Source organism: Hordeum vulgare, chromosome 6H (assembly GCF_904849725.1).
Source record: "Hordeum vulgare subsp. vulgare chromosome 6H, MorexV3_pseudomolecules_assembly, whole genome shotgun sequence".
NCBI lineage: Eukaryota > Viridiplantae > Streptophyta > Magnoliopsida > Poales > Poaceae > Hordeum > Hordeum vulgare.
In genome coordinates, this window is record NC_058523.1 from 719,646 (window position 1) to 737,189 (window position 17,544).

The following is a 17,544-nucleotide window of genomic DNA, read 5'->3' on the forward strand; positions in this document are numbered from 1 at the left end:
TATGTTTGTGTGATGACGAAGCACATGGACTTCGTGGAGTGTTGCAACTAATCTATCGATAGAAAACGAACCGTAATGATTTATCTATATAAAGTTATGACATCTCAACGGCTGAGATCTATTCTATTATTAAAAGAAAAATAAGAAGCGTTACATGCAAATAATATTGTTACGTAAAAGTAGTTCAATCTGTCACGTACAAACAAATAAATGTTTAGACCGGATCCACATGCTTTTATAATAAGAAAAGGAGGGAGTAGTCCGGTTGACACACGTACTAGGCACCAGCGTTAGCAAGGTCCAGAGTTCCGGCAAAGAAGAAAGAATCCATGTGCAACAATAAATAATCTATATATACATATGTACGTGTAAAAGCAATATATATTTTCGGCAAGACACACTGGTAGAAAAAGAGGCTTCCGTCCAGCCCCATAAGTCGCGAAACTGTAGGAACCGCGACTAATGGATTCTTTAGTCGCGTTTCGGAAGACGAACCGCGACCAAAGGCCTGGGCCCAGGGCGCTCGGTGGCCAGCTGGTGCACGTGAGGGGCTTTAGTCGTGCCTGGCCAACCGCGACTAAAGGTCGTTGCGCGCGGGAACGCAAAAACCCGCCAAAAAACCCTTTAGTCGCGGTTGGTCTGGCCAACCGCGACTAAAGGTTGCCCTTTAGTCGCGGGTCGCCTCCCCAACCGCGACTAAAGGTCGTTGCGCGCAGGAACGCAAAAACCCGCCAAAAAACCCTTTAGTCGCGGTTGGTCTGGCCAACCGCGACTAAAGGTTACCCTTTAGTCGCGGTTGGTCTGGACAACCGCGACTAAAGGTTACCCTTTAGTCGCGGGTCGCCTCCCCAACCGCGACTAAAGGGGGGCTATAAATACAAGGGCCCGAACCGTCGCCTCCATTTCTCGTCTTCTCCGATCTCTGCCGCGCCGAAAGCCTGCCGCCGTCGCCCTCGCCCTCGACGCCGCCCGCCGTCGCCCTCGCCGCCCGCCCTCGCCCTCGCCCTCGACGCCGCCCGCCGTCGCCCTCGCCCTCGACGCCGCCCCCTCTCGCCCACGTACGGCGTCGCCGGCCGCTATCACCGGCCTCCCTCGCCCACCGCGCGCGGTCCGCCTCGCTCGCCCGCCCTCAACGCCGCCGGCCGGCCGGCACTGCCGCGCGCGCACGCGCGCGCCTCTCTCAGTTCTTAGAATTTGTGAAAACTACGGAAAAAAGTTTGTAAAAACTATGGAAAAAAGTTTGTAAAAACTACTTGTAAAGGTTTTGCATTTTTTGTAGCTTTCAATGGTATATTATTTGCCCTATTGTGATAAAATTTGTAACCGTAGAATATGTGAAACTCCTTCAAAATTAAAACAAAGCACAAAAGAAATAAAACAATACAAATTAAACAGAAAACAGGTTTAGGGGGGGCTACCTAAACCTGTGACGGCCTTTAGTCGCGGTTGGCCTGTGGTGGAAACTGTAGGAACCGCGACTAAAGGTCCTCCGCCCCGACGGCCGCCTGGCGCCCACGTGGACGGGCCTTTAGTCGCGGTTCTTAAGAAACCGCGACTAAAGGTGGGGGGCTTTAGTCGCGCTTAGTTGGTCGCGGTTGCGCAACCGCGACTAATGGCAGTTGCGAACCGCGACCAAAGGCCTTTTTTCCACCAGTGACAGGTGCAACTGATTAGTTTTCATGCAGAAGCATACGACGAGCATCAACCCGTTCAGTTGATTGATTTTGGGCAACATCACGTATACAATTAGGGAACCACACGGACACTTAGCCATATATAGTAGAGTCCTATATTAAAAAGACATAAAAGATAGGAATAGCACTCACGTGTGGCTAACAAATAGTAGACCCTGACAATGAAGGATGTAGAGAAGGAGCAAGATTACATGGTGGAAAGTTTCACGTAAAAAGATGTATAGAACCGGGACGGGACAAAGAGGTGTACATTTTTACCAACTAAATCTGAGTCACACCCACGCAATACTAATACTGAATCGAACAAAATTGAACCAGTCATCAGATAATTTCACATCCGCTATATTTTGTGACCGCAATCACTACGCAGCTGGACAGAAAATTAAGAGTCTGATTCAAAAATAGAAGAAAGAAGAGTGTGATTCATCAGAAAAATAAAATAAGGAATGTATCCAAATAGAATATGTTCTCTGGCTTCTTTGATTTTTCAATAAAAATATTGTCCCAATTCGATATTTTTGGGTTTGTAGTATTTTGTGACCGCAATCACTACGCAGCTGGACAGAAAATTAAGAGTCCGATTGGAAAATAGAAGAAAGAAGGGTCTGATTCATCAGAAAAATAAAATAAGGAACGTATCCAAATATAATATGTTCTCGGGGTTCTTTGATTTTTCAATAAAAAATATTGTCCCAAGTCGAGATTTTTGGGGTTTTCAGCTCTAAAAACACACTCTTGATTAGTGCTTCATGTTAGGATTATACACTTCCGCTTCCCTTAATAAATGGTATTTTAGACAAGATGTGTACGTATGCAGAGCAAAAATATTACCAAAATACTCCTATTTAATATGTTGTAATGAATCTTGAATGGTCAACGAGACACATCTAAGTGACAACAATTTATATTCCATTCCCGCAAAGTAAAATAATAACAAAGTTTAAATGAAGTATTGTTCATTAAAATTAGTCATGAGAATGACGATGTGAAAGAATGTAAAATATGCATGCATAGGAAAAATACACGTCAATTTCAAAATATAAACTGCATAAGTGAACATGCAGTCAGTGCACACAACCTTTGACCATGGGCACTAATATGGGCAAAATTATATGGGTTGTTACACGCAAAAGAAGTATATGGGTTGGACATTTAAGAGTAACAATTGTTGTGTTAACCGCAAGTTGTTTTTTCTCTTGTATGCCATTTTACTAATTGTTGATGTATGATAATGAAAATAATAGCTAAAGCCGTCAATTGGAAAATGAAAATATCAAAATATAGTATATTTTTTCGGAATATGGAACATTGTGTACTTATAGTTGAAGGACTACCATCATGGAAAAGTCGCACAACTCTTAGAGAACCTATCAATGTCCCAGTCATGTAAGCTTGATGATCTTAATTGGTAGTTGTATTTGTGTTGAAGGGAAGTGACAAACGAACAATTGAGTCAAACTCTATGATATATGTAGAACAGAATTTGAAGGAATACAAATTAGCATCAAAGGACAGATTAGGCATCGAAAACATCATGAAAATATATAATAAATATGCGGGCATGAATGCATGAGCCACCACAACGCTAAAGATGACTTGAAGGAACAAGAAACATACATAGATGTAAGACATACTCTAGATATTTTGATTATGTTCTTGCGTCAAAATTTGTTTATAAATTATAAAAGTAGCATAAATTACTATCCTTCTTGGGTGCCATTGTCACCCGACTATATAAAATAAAAATATGACAAAGATTAATTTTCCGATGTTTGTAAAATTAGGAGTGTATAAATAATAATATCTGTATTGTCCAGTTGAATTACTATGATTACATATCAATGATATACTTTCAGAACTAACATTTATAAAGCATACTGATATGAAAATAATGATCAACCTATTGATCACCAAACACCATTACAATCCAAATTGTATGGGTAAATATATGTTCAAAGTCTAGCCGCGTAAATGCGCGGGTGACCCAGCTAGTTTTGTTGATACCTTATTACACATCCATCCGAACCGCCGGCAAATGCCACAGACTCATCCTTGAAGCAGCAGTCCAGAAGTGCTGCCTCCGAATTCGCCTCCAGACGGAGAATGGATTTGTCTGCATCGTACAGCCGCAGCCCCTGCAGAACAAAATTCTAATCGGAGCCCTGTCAGCCATCTCTTCCGCAAAGATAAAGTGCTGGTTTTGTCTCAAATAAATGCAGCTGTAAAGTGAATGGACTGCAGCATCTCTCGTGGGAACATGCACAGATTAGTCACTAGTCACAGCTATCAAGTCAGCCTAAGTTGCTACTAATACAGTATATTATACTTATTAATTTAGGGATGCTACCAGAGTTGATACTCCTAGAAAATGCAGTACTTGTTACGTTATCATTGACGCTATTCCTTGCAGTGTGACGGCTTGACAATGAACGACCCTGAATGATAGTAGTAGTATATTTCACTGATCACGGAGAAGACTTAAGACTGAAATGAATGCGATGTCGAAGTCGCCGTTCTACGTCTCTATGTCGGCACCCTCCCAGCTCCATGACGCCGCTTCGTCGAAGGTAGCGTCCCTGGTGACATGCACGCGCTAGGTCAGGGGATCGAACACCCTCCACGCCTTGGTGCCTGGCTTGTAGCCAAGCAACACCATCTTCTTGCTTCGATCCTCAAGTTTCTTGAGATGCGGCCGCATTGTTTTGACGTGGACGACGCAGCCGAATACGCGGAGGTGATGCAGACTCGGTGGCGTCCCGTGCTAGAGCTCGAAGGGGGTCTTGCCGTCCACTGCGCGCGTGAAGGAGCTGTTCAGCAGGTATACCGATGTGGTCACCACCTCCCCCCAAAACGCACTGGGAACGCTTCTCCCTTTGAGCATGCTTCTTGCGGAGGCGGCCACCGTCTGGTTCCGCCGCTCGACAACACTATTGTGCTGTGGAGTGTACAGCGCGGTGAGGTGGTGTTGGACACCGTTGTCGGCGCAGAAATCGTCAAAGGAGCGAGATGTGAACTCCCCTCCCCGATTAGTGCGCAGGGTGCGTAGCACGCACCCACTCTGAACCTCTGCTGCTGCTTTGATGCTCCTGATCGCCATCTCCGCTTCGTCCTTGGTGGTGAGCATCGCCAGCCACATGTAACGGCTGTAGTCGTCCACCATCAGGAGAAAGTAACGTTTCCTGGCCGGGGTTGCCGGCGAGATCGGCCCGCAGAGATCGGCATGGACAAGTTCCAGACACGCCGTCGCCCTGAACTTTGCCGCTTGCGGGAAGGACCCGCGCTTCTGCTTCCCTGCCAAGCAAGCATCGCACAGCTGGTCGGCGTGACCGATCTCTGGTAGGCCGCGAACCATGCCGCTGCGGGACATGGTGCGGAGAGCGCCAAAGTTCTGGTGTCCGAGGCGTTCGTGCCACGTCCAGGCCGTGTCACCGCGGCGCACAGAGAGACAGGCAGGCTGCACGATCTCGAGATTGACTTTGTAGAGACGATTTGGCGAGCGTGGTACCTTTGCGAGTAGACGGTTCTGCCGATCCCACACCGTCATGTAGCCGTCGTGGATCGAAGACGGGCACTCGCTTTCATCGAGCTGCCCTAGGCTCACGATGCTTGTCTTGAGTTTGGGGATGAAGTAGACATCAGTGAGGGCACGATGCTCGTCGCCACTCACCGAGATCACCACCGTGTCGTGCCCCTTGATGTCGACCATGGAGTTGTCGCCGAAGCGCACGGTGCCGACGATCTTGGTGTCCAGATCAGCGAAAGCAGCGCGGCTGCCGGTAATGTGGTTCGATGCGCCGCTGTCGAGGTACCAGGGAACGTCGACAGGTTCCTGGTCTTCCCCGAGCGTCGACGATGAGCACGAGGTTCAGTTGTGCCGCAAGGTATGCCGCGGGCTCCTCCTCGCCCCCTCCTTCACGAGGTAGGCTTCTTCGCGCTTCTTCTTGCGACACTCCGGGGCCCAGTGCCCGAGTTTGCCGCAGTAGCGGCACTTGTCATCGTGGGCAGCCCCTGTGCCTCCCCGCGGTTTGTCACGCGCGCCGTCGTGGCCGCGTCCCTTGTCGCGGCGGTTTCCGCCTCCGCCGCCACTCCTAGAGGGAGTGTCCTCCTTCTCACGCGCGCGCCACTGCTCCCTTGTGAGCAGCAGCTGGCCGTCATTTGCTGCACCCGCCGGCTCGCCGTCGTCGTCTTCCTCGCAGACCTTGAGACGCCCGATGAGCTCTTCGATGGACATGGTGTTCAGATCGAGAAGACTCTCGATCGATCGCGCCATCTGCCTGTACCTCTTCGGCACGATATGCAGGTATTTGAGAATCACCTTCTTGTCGTCGATGGGGTCGCCGTGGACGTCCAGCTGATGGACGAGCTCCTGCAGCCGCAACCCAAAATCATCGACAGACTCACCAGGTTTGAACCTGAGATCCTCGTACTGCTTGCGGAAGTTCTGGGCCTTCGAGTCGCGGACACGATCGGCCCCGACTCGGATCGTCTTGATTGCGTCCCGTGCCTCCTTCGCCGTGTCCTTGACGGCGAGCATGGGGATCATCTCCCGCGGCACGGCCCGGAGGATAGCCTCCAGTGCCATGCGATCGTCGTCGAAGTCGCCTACTCCGGTGTCGATGACGTCCCACAGGTGTCGCACCTAGAGGATCGCCTTCATCAGCAGCGACCACGAGTTGCAGTTGGTCCTCGTCAGCGTGGGCCACGCCGTGCCCGAGCCGCTGCCGAGATAGCGCCCGGAGCACGGGAGGGATAGAGTGGATTGGTGCAGCGCGTCGTCAGCGCCGTCGGCGGCCTTCTTCGACGCGTCGCCTCCTCCAATCTTCGGCATCCCTCCGACAGGTATAGATCAACAAAGCTCTGATGCCAATTGTCAGCTAAATCCCTACTCACTCGTGATCAAAACGAAGGTGGAATCAGCGTAGGAAGAAGATGAACTACTGATGAACTCGAGAGGTTTTGTGCAGTGTCCAAGTTACTGCTTTTCTGGTGCTTTTCTTCCTCTTATTCTGCAGGAATAACAAACTTGCCGTGGCTATAGCCACGATCCCGACTAAGTCGTGCCATCCCACGACTTGGATCGAGCCCACGGCTCTCCTAAGGACTCGCGATGTGGGCGCACAAAACGCGCCAACACCTGACAGAAAACGACTCTGACGAAACTGAACTTTCGACACCTAAAACCCTGAAGAGCTAACAACTGAAACTGAAACTTATTCCCAACATAGCGAGCTCCTCAAGGAGATGCCGGCTCCTGCTGCGGATAACGCTTGATTTCAGTCTCTCTACTGCCCTTGAGTTTTTCTTATGGTTCTTTTGTAGAATTGGAATATGATATGTTGGAACATCCGAGGTCTTAATTCTCCTAAAGGCATCTAGCTATTTCGAACGCAATCCGTGACAGTGGTTGCTCTATCATTTGTTTGCAAGAAACTAAAATGCCGCAGTTTGATGCAAAAACCCTCAAGACTTACTGCCCCAAACATTTTGACAAGTTTGCGTTTGTTCCCTCTAGGGGTTTGTCGGGGGGCCTAGTTACGATCTGGAATAGTAATGTTTCTTTGGGGGAATATCTTCTTGTAAGAAAGCTTTCCTCTGGGGATCAACTTTAAATCAACACAATCAGCTCACTACTAGAAACTAGTTAATGTTTATGGCCCCTGTAATGGGAACACCACGCTCTTTATACAAGTTGGCTTTTTGATCTTGACATCCCCACCTCTGAAGATTGGTTGATAGTTGGAGACTTCAATTACATTAGAGCTCCTGAGAACCGTAACTTTCCAGGGGGAGATGTCCACGACATGTTCACTTTCAATGATTTCATTCGCAAACAAACACTCACTAAGCTTCCCTCAAGGGGCGATCACATACCTGGTCTAACTTGCAATAAGACCCCCTCAATAGGGGCGATCACATCCACCAATGCCAAGCCTCTCGAAAAGAGATTGTACTAGTTAAGCTTGACTTCGTGAAGGCATTCGACACCATTGAACACTCGACAATGATCAAGATCATGCAGAATATGGGGTTTAATTCGAAGTGGATTGGCTCAATACTAGAAAAAAGGCTGTTAGTGGCGCACCGGTTTTTGCTATTAATGACGCACTATAGGTGCGCCACTATTACCACACCACTAGTAACAAATACTAATGGCGCACCTCTGGTGCGCCATTAGTATTACAGGTAACAGTGGCACACCTTGTAGTGCGACATTACTATTGATACAGGTGCACCACTGGAAACTTTTTTTTTTTATCTTTTTGATTTTTTGAATTTTGAAGGCGGGAAAATAGTAGTGGCGCACCGTATTACCCCCAACGTGCGCCATTGCTATTTTTGAATTTTGAATTTGGATCTGGATCTAGATCTGGCTTGTTTTTTTGCTCATTTTTGTTGCTTGAATTTTTTTCAAATTTCATTCTCGACCTGGATCTGGTACGTTCTTTGTGCCGGGGGAGCTTCACATGTGGCCGGAAGTAGAGGAGGAGGGAGGAGAGATCGTGAGGAGGAGAGGAGGGAGGAGAAACCGTCAGGATCAGGAGAGGAGGGAGGAGGAGGTCGCCGTAGAGGAGGAGGAGGGCCGTGAGCAGGAGAGGAAGGAAGAGCACCGTGAGGAGGAGGGGAGGGAGGAGGAGGTCGCCGGAGGAGGAGCACCGTGAGGAGGAGAGGAGGGAGGAGGAGGAGGTCGCTGGAGCAGGAGCACCGTGATAAGGAGGTCACCGGAGGAGGAGCACCGTGAGGAGGAGGAGGTCGCCGGAGAGGAGGAGATGGAGTGGAGGACAGCAGGAGAGGAGGAGATGGAGTGGAGGAGAAGAGGAGAAGAATGAAGGGGTAAGTGGCTGGTCGGCCCTTTCAAACTTCTGTCCCAAGTTAGTAGTGGCGCATCTTGCACTGGTGCGCCATTGCTATTTTTTTGAATCGTGAAGGCGGGAAAATAGTAGAGGCGCACTATTCACTGATGCGCCATTGCTAATTTTTTTGATTTTTTTTATTTTTTTTGAATTATGAAGACGGGAAAATAGTAGTGGTGCATTATTCATATGGTGCGCCATTGCTAACTTGTGTTTTATTTTTGTATTTCGTTGAATTCTGAAGGTGGAAAAATAGCAGTGGCGCACCATGCAATAGTGCGCCATTGCTAATTTATTTATTTTTTGCATTATTTTTTCAAAATTTTTTTGCCTCCAGATCTTAAAAGCATCATAACTTTTTTTCTCTTAGGTTTTTGAGGATTCTAGAAAATCGATAACAGGCTTTGCCCCTTGAATTCGGATGTAACTTCTCGAGTAGATGATTTTTCATATAAAAAACTTTTTCATCGGAGGTCGTATGCAAAAGTTACGCCCATTTTACCAAAACACGGCGGCACCTGCAGCGTCGGCCCCGCCCGCTCCACCACCTGCAGGAGGAGTTTGACACATTGCAGCGGAATCGGACTTGGCAGCTTGTTCCCCGACCCCAGCACGCTAATGTGATTACCGGGAAGTGGGTCTTCAAGCACAAGCTCCGTCCTAATGGTACCCTCATTCGCTACAAGGTGTGTTGGGTAGTTCACAGCTTCCGCCAGCGTGCTGGCGTCCACTTCACTGACACTTTCGCTCCGGTCCTCAAGCCTGGCACGATCCTCACCATCCTCTAGCTTGCGGTCCCTCGTGCCTGGCCTATACACCAGATGGATGTCTCTAACGCCTTTCTCCATGGTCACCTTCAAGAGCAGGTTTTCTGTCAGCAGCCTACGAAATTTGTTGATCCAACGTCTCCATATCATGTGTCCATACTTCTGTGCTCGTTATACGGGCTCAAGCAGGGTCCTCGCTCCTGGTACCAGCGCATCGCGGTGTTCCTACATCAACTCGTGTTTCAGTCTATACGTTCTGATACCTCGTTGTTTGTCTATCACTAGGGCGCCGACACTGCATATCTGCTCCTCTGCGTCGATGACATCATCCTAAGAGCCTGCACACCTGGCCTTCTCAGTCGGCTCACTGACCGTCTTCGTGCTGAGTTCACCATCAAGGACCTGGGTCCTTTGCACTACTTCCTAGGTGTTGAGGTCATTTGTGGTCCTGATGGCTTCTTCCTTCATCAGCGGAAGTATGCTCATGAGCTTCTTGACCATGCTGGGATGCTTCATTGCAAACCCGCGACCACGCGTGTCGACACGAAGACCAAGCTCTCCGCCACTTCCGCTTCTCCTGTTTCGGATGTTCTGCTCTATCGCTCTATTGTTGGCGCTCTGCAGTACCTCACACAGAAACTTCCAGAGATCCAGCACACTTTCCAGCAGGTCTGTCTTCACATGCATGCTCCTTGGGACGTTAACTGGGCCGCTGTAAGGCGGATCCTACGCTATGTGCATGGCCCCGTGGACTTGGGCATCACGTTGTTTGCCTCCGCCTTCACCGAAATCACTGCCTACACCGAGGCTGCCTGGGTTGGCTGCCCCGACACAAGGTTATCCACTTCGGGTTTCTGTGTCTTCTTTGGGCTATTACTCATCTCGTGGTCGTCCAAGCGGCAGCCTACGTTCTCCCGATCAAGTGCTGAGGCTGAGTATCGTGCCATGGCGAATGTTGTCGCTGAGTGTTCCTGGCTTCGTCATCTTCCTCTTGATCTCTCGTGTCAGGTCACCAAGGAGACAGTGGTCTACTGCGACAACGTCTTGGCGGTCTACCTCTCCGCCAACCCAGTCCACATCGCCGCACCAAGCACACTGAGCTTGATATTCTTTTTGTTCGGGATCAGGTCACTCTTAGCGACGTTGGTGTTCTCCATATTCCCACAAAGCAACAATTTGCAGATATCATGACCAAAGGCTTGCGCACGACGTCTTTGCGTCAGCAACGTCGACGCTTGGACTGCGTGGGGGGGGGTGCATATTGTGTATTACGCCCACCTCCTAATTCTGTATAGTTGAGGTCGTGGCCCACCATGTACATCATATATACGTGCGGTTGCACCTGATCAATACATCGTGCAATTCCATCGTCATACACCAAGCACGTACTCTACAAAAATCATAGAGGAGCGCCTCGTCACCTCATCATTTATAGTAGTAAATGCAATTCCAACTAATATGGATTCATGGCCAAGTTGGTGACTTACATTTATAAGGATGACTTAATTAGATTTGTAAATGATGACTTCAATTTGTAAATGGTGACTTAAATTTGAGTGTTTGGACTTGCCTTGCCAAGCTAGTGACTTTATTGAATTTCAGTGTTCCGACTTGCCAACCTAGTGAAAGAGGGCATATAGTTTTCCAAATTTGAACAACATATTTTATGCAAGATTTACATTAAAACAAAATATTATGAATATTAATTTGTGAAAATGTCTAGTCTTTGGTACTGGCAAGCTACGATGGTCATGAAGTAAGAGAGTGAAATTTCATATCCAAGTGCAACTTCACTACTTCGTTGTACGCACCAGCTAGGACTGATGAATGAATCTAGACCACGTGACCCAGCTACCTACATGACCATTAGCATGTCTGGATGGGGCAATGTAAATATATTTTTACTAAGCAACCAATTTTCCATGTTGCCCCTTCGGCCCTAGAGAAGGCACATCACCATATGGTTCCACAACAGTATCCTTGGTCCATAATAATGGAGGTGAGCTAAAAGACAACATCGCTGCTGGTTACTGCAGCCCTCACTGCATGGATTGAACAGAGTACTAGATCACATTTACACGCCAACCGCCTGGTCGAGACCATATAGGGACCATCTCAAAAATTCAGAGACCATGCTCAAATCTCTAATAACTTTAGAGAAATTGTGAACCACCAGCCAGCCAAAACAACTTTGGATTCTTTATTATATGGAAGTCTTATTGCTTAGATCTTTTAGTAGGACGCTGCCTCCCATCGTCATCCTGAGTCGCTATTGAAACACCAACAGGATAAGGAGCCTAGAAAGTTGTATTGCGTGTTTCACGTATGCATTCTTCTCTTAGTAGACCTGTTGATCTAGGTTTTATGTCCGTGCGTGTTTCACATTTTTATTTGACTTTTTGTTGGACATTCACATAGTCCACGGAGGAGAAGGAGGCAACACCATTTCTTCAAATGGAGAAGCTAGAGGTAGTTTTTTGAACGAGCATTGCGGTAGTTTGAACCCGCTCTCGGACAGGATAATGCAACTGCTCGTCATGGTGGTGTACTCTGATGCGCCTTCAGTCCCAACCTTTCCCTCTAGTACTTATTAACCATAAATTTGGTTAATAAAGTAAAACGAGTGACCAAATCATAGAGGACTGCCTCTTCACCTCACCATTTATAGTAGTAGAATGCAGTGCCCACTAATTTTTAATTCATGGCTGAGCTCGTGACTCAGATTTATAAATGATGACTTAATTTGATTTTTGAAATGGTTACTTAAACTTGTAAAAGGTGATTAAGTTTACAGTGTTTGTATCTGGCTTGCATTCAATTTGAGTCACTTATTTGCATTTCAATTTGGAGCATGAAAACGCATTTTTTTGCTTCTTTATTTTCTTCAAAGGCATTGGATACATAGTGATTCACCAAATCTTTGTCGAACTGAAAAGGAATATAACCCGTTGTTATTGCATTTCAAGAATACCCATCCGAGGTGATTCCGCGTGACAGATGTGAGTCACAACACTTTCTCTGTGTAGTCGTCGCACTGTATAAATGGCATCGGCAAGCCGGTGAGCCATTGGGCAAGAACCGAGCTCGTTCGACGTTCAGCCGAGTCCTTTCCGGCAAACCAACGACGACAACTACAGGATAAACGTTCGTTTGAGCATGATCCCGGCGGCTGATATGTCCGGAATCGTAGGAGGCAGCCCGACGGTGGTGGGAGGGGGGAAATGCGTGGGCTGAAATGTCTCACCCGTCAACCGCTCTTGATATATACAGGGCGCCGTCCGCGCAAAGGGGAGAATCTGCGTTTTCGCGGGTTGGGGTGGCAATTTTACAACGCCACGCAAAAATATTTACGAGTCCGACGCGTTTAAGGGGTTTGATCGGGCAACTTTTTTCGAACCCGTATTTTGACGATTATTTTATGGGTCGGGGCACTGTACGGGGCCTGCTAGAGATGCTATTATTCTTGTCTCTTACGTCTCTGTGGTCCCTTTCCAGCAAAAAAAAATATCCTCTATGGTTATACGTTGTTGGCCTTCACGGTTAACTTATTTATGCCTATTGAGGTTAACACACATGTTCCTGCAGCTAAGCGAGCGTCATTAAATCATGGCCTATTGACATTTTGAGTAAACAAATTTATATTACATACCCGCAGTTCATTAAATCTTGACCTATTGACATTTTCAGTAAACAATATTCAGAATAAAGAAATATATACGTGTGAGTTGCCCCAGTATATTGAGTCACATGAAGATTTTTTCTCAAGTTTTATCATAGATACATCCAGTGAATAAGAAACAAATTATGAGTATTATTAGGGTTGGTTTGTACATAATACAATCTCCAGTAACTAATTTCGATCAGTTTTGTTACTGAAACACGGCCGAGGCCACTGCATTTTTTATTTTGATTTATATTTTATTACTTAAAGTGATTCTATGAACATACTCTCATATTCATTTGGTTTGTAGTCCAAAGCCATGTCTCCCAATTACAAGGCCACAAGATGAGGGAACACAAGTCTATAATGCTAGGTTCAAGATGCTCAAAAGAAAATACCATTGACACAAAAATATAGCCGATCTCATTATTGTGTGACGATTTGGTTCATCGCGAAACAATATATACAAATTCCCAATAACACTAGACATTTTCATATTTTAAGGGGCAATTTGGTGGTTATATATGGTGGTCGTGGACTAACGAGATAGCAATCAAATTTATATGTCTTCACCGACCGCCCCTCGTCCCTTAGTGATCATAGTTCTCCTAAAATATGCTAAACATGTTGGTGATGACCATTAATTTCCTATTAGCAACATTCTGTTCGACTAGCCAGTTGATGGCCCTTCGTGTTCCTATATAACATGTAACGCCTAATTAATGTTTAGTGGAGAAAACTTTCACGGTAAAAACATGATAGCTCATATGTTCGAACGTAAATATAATCGCAAAATGTATGGTCTTAATATGAAACAATTGATATACAAGAAACAACATTAAAAAATTTAAAAATTGTGGTGTATCACATAATATATCCATGGAACTTTTATCTAAGATGATACATTTGCTTCGATCTGGTGATGGTATCAAGATTGTTGAACAGAAAATGACAAAACGACCTTGGCCATAGAAATCATGCCCAAGAAGGCATGATTAGGCTTCAACAGACTGAATGACTTCACCATCATTACAGAAACGGGCACATGCGTTGCTGCAGAGTCCCATGTCGAATTTCATCTCTTGGCCACGGGAAACTGTTACAAAATAGTTGAGGTTATGTATGTCTAAAACACAATATTTTTTCTGCCGGTAAAAATAAAAATAAAACTGGTCAATTAAAATTACCATTGTCCATGTTGTCACAAACGGAAGTCCTGCATCCAATTGTGCAGTACTCAGTCGCATTTGGTTCACCTACAAAAGTAATTTGAACCACAAGTATGCAAATAATTAATTTTCTATTAGTAGGTAATTATCAACAAGTTGGGAAGGACAAAAATGATATCTCTTTACCGGATTCAGGGAGAAGATTCAGCTTAGGATAGTCCCTAGGACATGTTGGGCCGCTTATGATTTTACAACCACAAGCAGTTGCGCAGACTGGTCGGGAACCACCGGCGAAACGGCAGGCGTTGTAGCAGTTTCTGCCCGTCGTGTTCTTGCAGCAACTCTTGCCTTCTACTTGGACCTGCTCCAGAACTAAACCCAATATGAGAACACAAATAACCACGCTCTTAATACTCTTGTTGGTTGCCATGGTTGGCTGGTTGGCCTTAATTTCTCAAGTAGAATGAGAAATGGTTACGTTGGATTGATGGAAATCCTACAACGCCAGACTCCTATTTATAGAGGTATGGCGGTGTGTTATGAGTGTTGGACATAGCTAGGCACCACTCAATTTCTGCAATAATTGGAAGTCTTGAATATACATGGATATTATTTTTGGTGCAAATCTATCCGTTCGTTGTGTCACACGTGTTCATGCATGCATGCCTATTTTACTCAACCGACGTAGCCATGCACAGTGGTCTTGCATGATTTGAAAGTTTACTAAGTGACCAGCACGTTTACAATAGTTACCAAGCACGTACTCTACAAAAATCATAGAGGAGTGCCTCGTCACCTCATCACTTATATTAATAGAATGCAATGCGCACTAATTATGAATTCATGGCCAAGTTGGTGACTTACATTTACAACGATGACTTAAATTTGTAAAAGGTCATTTAAATTTCAGCGTTTGCATCTGCTTGCCAAGCTGGTGACTTGGTTAACTTTCAGTTTTGCATCTGGCTTGCAGACCTAGTGAAAGAGGGCATATCGTTTGCTTTGATTTACGTTAAAGATGATTTCTCTATTGTGAATATTAATTTGTGCAAATGTCTAGTATCGTCATGGCATAGGAGAGTGAAATTTCATATCGAGGATCCTAGATCTAAGTGCAGCTACCGTACTTCAGTGTACGCACCAGCTAGGACTGATGACTCAATCCTTATCATCATTTCGACGATGTGACCTAGCCCTGTGGACATCTGGATGGGGCAATACATAATATGTTTTCTACTGAGCAACCAAGTTTACAAGTCAAGTTGCCACTTCTGCACTAGAGAAGGCACATCACAACTGTGGAGGTGATGACTCCGTGATCCGAAATAATGGAGGTGATGAATAGTGGAGGTGAGCTGAAAGACAACATTGCTTTTGTCTACTCTCGGCACTAGTAGACCCATTACCCAACTAATCCATACCATGCTCGGTGGACGTAACCCTTTTGTTTCCATCTCTTTCTTTCAACCATGCACTCAATAATCTTCTGCATACTAAATAATGGTCATAGGTAGTTACTAATTATTGAACTTTTATATCCATAGACTATTTCATACATAATTAAAATAATGATCATATGTTGCTGTTTAATGTGGGATTTTCTAGCCTATTTCCCTATTTTATATTCGTATTTTCCTCCGTTACCAAACACGTTCTCTTTCAAAATCATAGAGGAGCAGATATTTCACAAAAATATCACAGAGGAGCGCATCATCTCCGCATCCGTTATAGTAGTAGAATGTACGTAGTGCCCATTAATTACGAATTCATGGTCGGTACCACACTCCGTCATGTTTAGAAGACACATTTAAATTTACATGTGTTTCCACAATAGACATGCATGCATGCGCCGTCTCAATTAGTACTACTCCTGCATGCATGCGTCGTGTTAATTTCTCATCTCATTAGGCGCATGAGTATTATTGATGCTATTTTTTAGCCCATCTCACAGCCAATCGATAACTACATAGGTTCTAGAGATCATCCAAGCACGCCTTGTAAACCGTGATGGCGGGAGTAGTTTTTGAGGACGACAGCTACGATGCATTTATCAGTATAACATTTGTGTGGTCAAAACTATGCATTTGGATTGACCATGAGGGATACCCTAGTAGTACTCCCTCTGTTCTGTTATGACTCAAATAAACAAATTACATCTTCCCAATAACTACTGCACACACCATTAATCAATAGAGAAAACCACATTCAGACTAGAGAGAACACATTATGGAAGAAAATTTTATTGCCCCATCTAGGTGTGCAAACTTTTCTTTTCTTTTGCCACTTGCCTCTGCATGTCTCATGTTTGGTTGATTAGGAATTACGATGGAGTACTTTTTGAGGACGACAGCTACGATGGAGTAGTTTTAGGACGACAGCTACGATGGAGTAGTTTTAGGACGACAGCTACGATGCATTTATCAGTATAACATTTGTGTGGTCAAAACTATGCATTTGGATTGACCATGAGGGATAACCTAGCAGTACTCCCACTGCTCTGTTATGACTCATAAAAACAAATAACATCTTCCCAATAACTACTGCATACACCATTAATCAATAGAGAAAACCACATTCAGACGAGAGAGAATACATTATGGAAGAAAATTTTATTGCCCCATCCAGGTGTGCAAACTTTTCTGTTCTTTTGCCACTTGCCTCTGCATGCCTCATGTTTTGTTGAAGGTGGTGCACATTCAACAAATTACATCTTCAAAAATAATTATGTATTCTAACAGTTATGTATGAGTTATGGAAGAGAATACATTATGGAAGAATACTAATAGTTATGTATGAGTTGGTGTAATTAAATAAAAAAAAACAAATTAAATCTTCCCGGTAACTACTGCATACACCATTAATGAATAGAGAAAATCACATTCATATGAGAGAGAACACATTATGGAACAAAGCATTATTGCCCCATCTAGGTGTGCAATTTTTTTTCCACTTCCCTCTGCATGTTTCACGTTTTGTTGAAGATGGTTCACAAAGCATTATTGCGCTATCTAGGTGTACAAATGGCCAAGTAGCTTAGTCACGTGGTCCATAGGATGCACGAATTGATACTTAAGACAAACATGACATGCACATGGTAGCAACAAGCCAAGAACCATATCATGATGGCTGCCTCAACCTAGTTCTCGTCCACCATCCTACTCACTTTGCTATCATGTGAATGCACTGCATAACTATTCTCAAACAAACAACAAAATTATAATGCATGCTCGCACTTAATGAAATCTTGGCTCATTGACGTTTTCACTAAAGAATGATGAGAATAGAGAAATCTACATGTGACATGCCCCAGTATACAGTGTCACATGACGAATTGTTTTCATGTTTTATCATAGATACATCACTATCAGTCTCATGGTGTTAATGACTCCATGATTGCATGAA

General features: G+C 45.1%; 1 protein-coding gene across 1 annotated transcript; it reads right to left on the reverse strand.

Annotated features, from left to right (window-relative positions):
- Window positions 1-13,741: 13,741 nt before the first annotated feature.
- Window positions 13,742-14,642, reverse strand: LOC123403444 (thionin BTH7). The gene is made up of 3 exons (XM_045097384.1): window positions 14,329-14,642; window positions 14,161-14,229; window positions 13,742-14,069 (listed from the first exon to the last, which is right to left on the reverse strand). The coding sequence occupies exons 1-3, from the start codon at window positions 14,570-14,572 to the stop codon at window positions 13,969-13,971; spliced, it is 414 nt and encodes a 137-aa protein (XP_044953319.1). The 5' UTR covers window positions 14,573-14,642; the 3' UTR covers window positions 13,742-13,968.
- Between the last annotated feature and the right edge of the window lie 2,902 nt (window positions 14,643-17,544).